The sequence below is a fragment of the Nestor notabilis genome, unplaced genomic scaffold (genome assembly GCF_000696875.1).
Source record: "Nestor notabilis isolate BGI_N333 unplaced genomic scaffold, ASM69687v1 scaffold8073, whole genome shotgun sequence".
Taxonomy (NCBI): domain Eukaryota; kingdom Metazoa; phylum Chordata; class Aves; order Psittaciformes; family Psittacidae; genus Nestor; species Nestor notabilis.
In genome coordinates this window covers 10,562-16,575 of record NW_009921420.1, presented here as the reverse complement: position 1 = coordinate 16,575, position 6,014 = coordinate 10,562, and the positions used below count along the sequence as shown (strand labels likewise).

At 40.9% G+C, this 6,014-nt stretch overlaps 1 protein-coding gene across 1 annotated transcript in view; it reads left to right on the top strand.

Moving 5' to 3' along the window:
* Positions 1–6,014, top strand: part of TLN2 (talin 2) — a gene marked incomplete at its 5' end in the record, with an annotated part of 77,248 nt that overhangs the window by 70,943 nt on the left and 291 nt on the right. Inside the window, 3 exons of the mRNA XM_010011135.1 lie at positions 2,370–2,432; positions 2,521–2,703; positions 5,077–5,202. Coding sequence (XP_010009437.1) covers positions 2,370–2,432; positions 2,521–2,703; positions 5,077–5,202 — 372 coding nt within the window. The remainder of the gene's footprint in view (positions 1–2,369; positions 2,433–2,520; positions 2,704–5,076; positions 5,203–6,014) is intronic.

Sequence of the window (6,014 nt, the reverse complement as noted above, 5' to 3'; positions counted from 1 at the left end):
GAAAGAGTGCTTATAACACATCATCCTTTTGGTCTGGTCAAGTTTGAGAGCTTTGCAATTCATTTCCTATCCATCACTGTGGTTTTTCCCAGTTAAAATGCTTTGAAATTTAAAATCTGAATAACAATCATACATATTACCTGTGAGAACAGTTTGTTCTAGGATCATTGTTGTTGTATAGTTACGGTTTCCAATTTCATCCACTGCTTTGTTCTGAGCAGACTGTATCATGGATCCTGGTACAAAAGCACAATGCTCTCTACTTCAGGTAGAATTCCCGGGGAGCTTGTGCTGTTAGTTCCAGCAGGAAGATGGAGCACGTGTTTCAGAACAATAGCGATGTAACTGTGTGAAAAGACCCACCATAAGCTGTAGCTATGGAGCTTATCAATAATGCATAAAACAAGATAGTCTTAATGCCGTTGGAATCTGACTATGGAGATAGCCCAAAAATGAGACTTTTGACTTACCTGCTTTGCTTGGTTTATTGTGCAGTCTCCATTTATGTGGTAAGACCTGTTCTTACTTAGTTTCATTATGACATACAGCTTGCTTTACTTTCCTCACCACCACCACTGTAAAAGGATAGAGAATAATAGAGACTCTACCTGGTACCAGCCCTGAATCTCCCACAGGTTTAGGCTTCTTTGCTCCCCCAGATACATTTCTATTTGTGTCTTTCAGATTGAGGCTAATGGCACTTGCATCCTATTCCATCCAAGTTCAGATAGTTGCTAAAACCACTGTAAGCTGTCTGTTTAAGGAAAGCTGTAGCTTGCTGTTCTAATAGAAGCACACCTCTCAACTGTAGTGCCCAAGTAGCAGATCTGTTCAGCCTACTTTTCTGAATTTAGCTGTTTTGCTTTATCCGTCACTCTTCTATAGTAACTTGATGAAAGATAAGGAATTTTTCCAGCAGATGGCTTTTACTGATGGTTTCTTGCCTGCTCGAAGGATATGAAAATAATACTGTGGTCCTTAAAGAAAGAAATTAATCCAAACCAAAATCAAAATATAATGAAACATTGAACTTCAGAATTGTTTGTGGCACATCCTCTCATTATGATGCTTCTCACCAACAAATAAAGCCATTAAGATACTTTTGAAATAACGAAGCCCTAACCCATTTTTCTTCTTTCTTTACTAATTACAAATGCTTAGGTAATTGTCACTGTGGGGTATCCTCTGACTGCAGTGGTAACCTGTACCTCCAGCTCTGGCAGAAGTATAGGTAGTACTGACCAAACTCTTGTCCATAGTGAATATAGTGAAAGCTCCAGCCTTCCTGGTGGGAAGATTTTGTAATTGATATTGAGGGAAATGTTTTGCTTTTGTAATAAACCTTCTAAGGTGTGTGGTATGGACTCCTCCCAGAAAAGTATAGCTGGCCTTGTAGGCAAGAAGGCCAAGTCTGATCTGCTCCACATCCATTGCTTCAGTGCCAAACAGCAAATGGCACTAAGCACCAGTGGTAAGCGCACTTACTCTGGCAACTAACTATACTTCGCTGACCTTTTCGATTTGGTGTGGACTGTCACCATAGTTGTGAGAGAATACACCTTCTGTTTATGCTGATGCTATCTATACGTAAGGATTCAGTTCCAGTCCTTGGGATCTTCATTATGTACAAATCCCTGTTTCCATTTTCTTAAAAGTACAAGAATTTTCTGGACCCTGTTTACATTTCACTCCTTCCAGCTCCTCTCCCAAAACCTCCCAGCCCCAGGCAGCTGGGAGTGGGGGGCTGGCAACCAACTGTGTGTAGAATATTGTTTCATTACTTTCATCTAACGTGGGAAGAAAACAACTCCTTGTTGTTGCCTGTACTGCTGATGTCAAGAACACTTCAGTGGATTAGCCATGCAGAAAAATAGGCTGCTTTCCTCAGATGCCGTTATTAGGCACAATGGCAGTTAGGGGGCTTCCCCAGGGAGCTTTCTGGTGTGTGTGTTCCTGTAGTGCCAGAATCAGAAGAGACTGAGGAATGATGTAAATCTGCATTATGTAAATCCAGGTGTGTTGTGGAGACAGAAATAAATTCTTTTAAAGGCCGGGAGATTAGGATCTACTGCTATTGTTGCTTAGGCCAAAGTCTCAGCTGCAGCAACCGTTACTCTGGGACTTCTAAGCATGTTCCAAGGATGGGGCAATTCGAGCAGCGTAGCAAGCTGGCACTGCATGAACAGGCAGATGTGTGCTGGGGCACGGTTACTCCGACAACTTTCAGTTGGATTTTCTGCTCCTGTGTATGCTGGGCACAGGCACAGTGCAGGTGTTCCCTTTTTTCATGGATTACTGTTTGTCTAAACCTGAGACAAAGCAATTGTATGGTCTGTTTTATTGCAAGATACCTGTGAACTGTTTTTCAGGTTGGAGCGATCCCTGCAAACGCAGCTGATGATGGACAGTGGTCTCAGGGACTTATTTCCGCTGTGAGTAACTTTTAAGGAAAACTAGCACCGTCTCTGAAGAAATAATACCCTGTGAGAATTATAGTGACTTTTTTTTACTGTCTCCTAGGCCCGAATGGTGGCAGCTGCAACCAGCAATCTCTGTGAAGCAGCTAATGCCTCAGTACAAGGCCACGCTAGTGAGGAGAAGCTCATCTCATCCGCCAAGCAAGTGGCAGCTTCTACAGCCCAGTTGCTTGTGGCTTGCAAAGTGAAGGCTGATCATGACTCAGAAGCCATGAGGAGGCTGCAGGTACTTGTGTTCTTTATTACTGAAAACCCATAGCAGTGCAATGTAAATACTGTTCTAGCACTGTGTGAACAAACCCCAGATTTTAGGAACAGTTTATTGAATTTTCAGCATTCTGTTCAGTTTTTCTTCCTTGTGGGATTCTGGGGCACTTTCATTCATCAAGGATGAAGTGATTGTGCATTTGTCATTATTCATCTGTAGCTTCAGCTCACTTTCCTGCTTGTTTTAGTCTTCATTTTTACAAGACACTGAGAGATGCAAATGTTGACTGGCCTGTGCCAAGCCCTGGTTTAGGTGCAGCATTGATAGATTCATATTCACGGTAAGCCACAGGAATACGTGAGCTGAGAATGTTTACTATGGTTTTTAGAAGAACTGAGTGCAGTTGGTTTCTCTGCAATTATTCTGCTTTCAGTTAGACTCCCAGTAAGCCTGCAGACGGGTAAGCACTCTTCACTGGGTTGCACAGGAGTATCCTCCTGACCTCTCTAAGATTATGCATATGTTCAACGAAGTACTTGCCCCAGTGCCAGCCAGGGTTGTGGTCAGTTTTCCTTTGTTTCTAGGAGTCAAGGATAGCAACTGTAGATAGAACATTTCTAAAAGGGAGAATCAATGTCAAGCTAAAACAGGAGCAGAAGCTGGTGCGATGTCTCAAAGTCTGGTTTAACTTTTTTACGTGAAACTGGTTCCCTTTTACGTTAAACATCCGTTTCATGCTGAGCTTCTCTGAACTGTTACTGAGTTAACACTGTGTTACGAAGGGTAAAATAGAACCTCTCCAGAAGTTTTGTTGAAGGGTGTTCATTTTAAAAATGGCTACAGCCTTCTGTGACATCCTGTCCTGCAGGCTCAGCCTGGAACCTAAGAACTTTTTCAACTCCTTTTTGATACTGTCAACATGGAGTATCTTTGACAGTGATATTTGCCCTTTTTCTCTTATTTGCACAGATGCTTCTAATGGACACTCAATAGAACAGTTAGTGTATGGATAGTAGAATCAAGTCCAACAGAAACATGTATGACTTTAATCTGTCTGAGGAAGAAGAAATGTCATCATTTTGTCAAAGTAGAGAAATGGGTTAAATATTCAGGAGTTGAAAAAGCAGATGTATGAGGGTGTGAAAATTTGTTTCTACAAAAACCAGTGGCATTCAATGTTATAGAATCATAGAATAGTTTGGATTGGAAGGGACCTTCAAAAGTCATTCAGTCCAACGCCCTACAGTGAGCTACATCTTCATCTCTAGGTGTGTGATGGTTTTAGTGCTTTCTAGAGGATTCAAATAGACTGATTTTGTCAAGGGTCTGTATCGGTAACTGGAAGATATTTCTGACTATAACGCAACCTGCACTTTAATATCCAAATGCCAGGATGGGTCTGAAGGAATTTTAAATGCAGAACAAGCTGTAGAAACAGGAACAAAATCAAGTACTGGAGGCTGTTTTCTCAGCTCTGCCAGGAAACTCGGGGTACTAAGTCACTCAGGCAAACATTATTACATAGACATTGAATGTGAAAAGTTGAAAGCGAATGTGAAAAAGAAACAAGCCCAAGAACATACTGAAACTGAACTTGGCCATTTTACCAAGCTTCCTGTTAGTATCAAAGTGAATAATGAAGGGAAAAGCAGTTTGCACTGAGAGATTATGTCCTTTATCATAGCAAAACCAGTGAGTTGATGTCTACAAATACTTTTACTGGTGTATTTGCCAAAACTACTGAGGCTTTTCAGCTGGCTTTGCCCCCAGCACAAATGCTTCCATATAGCTTTAATCAATAGTTAGGTGTAGGAGTTTGAGTGTATTAGTTTTCTCCTTCCTACCCTACAAACACCTGCAAGCTTTGGGAGAAGACATTTGAACTACATTTTCCATGTATGCTTAGTCGGAATGCACTAAGCCTGTTCCAAAACTTAATGAAACAAATGGAAATGTTTCCATTCCCTTTGGATGAGCTCCAGACTGAGCAGAGCAGATTTCAAGTAATTTGTCTTTGGGTCATTTCAGGTGGGAAGAGAATTAAGTTGAAAGGGAGATGAAGCTGGAGATACGGAATAGGACTGCGGGGAGATGGGGGACAGAAGAAAAAAAATCAGCGTTGAGCATAACAACTTGTGGTTTCATCTCCTGTTTTATTGCAGGCTGTATGGAAAGAAAATCTTGTTTATGCCTTTCCCAACTCACAGCTGTTTAAATAAAGGAATTGTGTTCCTCTCTGTACCATTGATTTTGAAAGATTCATTTGCTTTTCACTGAGAAACAAAGCACATTTTTCTTGTGTAGTCAAGCAAAGATGTTCTTAGTTTGGTGCTCAGCTGAATCCATGTTACTTATACATTTTTATGCTACATTTCTTTGGCTTTTTCAAAGGCTGCAGGAAACGCTGTCAAGCGAGCATCAGACAATCTGGTGAGGGCAGCCCAAAAAGCAGCGTTTGGGAAAGCAGAGGACGACGACGTTGTGGTCAAAACAAAGTTTGTGGGTGGCATTGCTCAGGTTGGTACAATCATCCGAGAAGTAAAGCAGAGGAAAACTATCATAGAAATGTAGCATAGAGTTACAGTGTCCATCCGCTGCATTGCAGCCTGGACAAATGTATACAGAAATCTATGGTCAATTCCATGATGCCTCACTGTTAGGTAACCATTGACACAACAGCAAAGTGATACGCGGCAAGACGTCTAACGCTTCCTCACTGAGCATGTCCTGTAATAGCAGTTACTGTTGTGCAGTGTCTTTTATTTTGTTCTGATGAAGTTAGTAGTTCCTTTCAAATTTCTCTTATGTACTTTAAATATTCCCAAATCTTAATGGAACACTAGTTTTATATGTATATAGTCAAAGAAATAGAGAGATAAGAACTGGTGACATTTCATTACTGTGACTGTAATAAATATGGGGAAATAATAACAATATTTTAAAATAGTTTCCAAGGCTTTGAGTTTTTACCAACCCGTGGACACTGTTGTGAATGAAGAACACCTTCTATTGTGGTCACTACTAAAAAGATCATTTCTGCATGTCTGTAGTACTGTTGGTTTTCCTTTGGCATTTTGAGAAGCAGGAAAATACTGTGGGTACCTGCAGTGATGAGTGCTCAATTTTACTGTACACTCAGACATGTTAAGAAATGGTGTTTATCCTAGATGTGTGAACTCCACACCACCATAAGCACTGTAAAATTCATCATGGGTGTATGGTAAAACTATGCTCATAGATTCTTTTTTTAGTCCTTTTTAAGGAACAAGTGGGAATATGCTACTGTTCTTGATGGCCTACTCCTGGAAGCTGGAAAAATTTGAGCAATT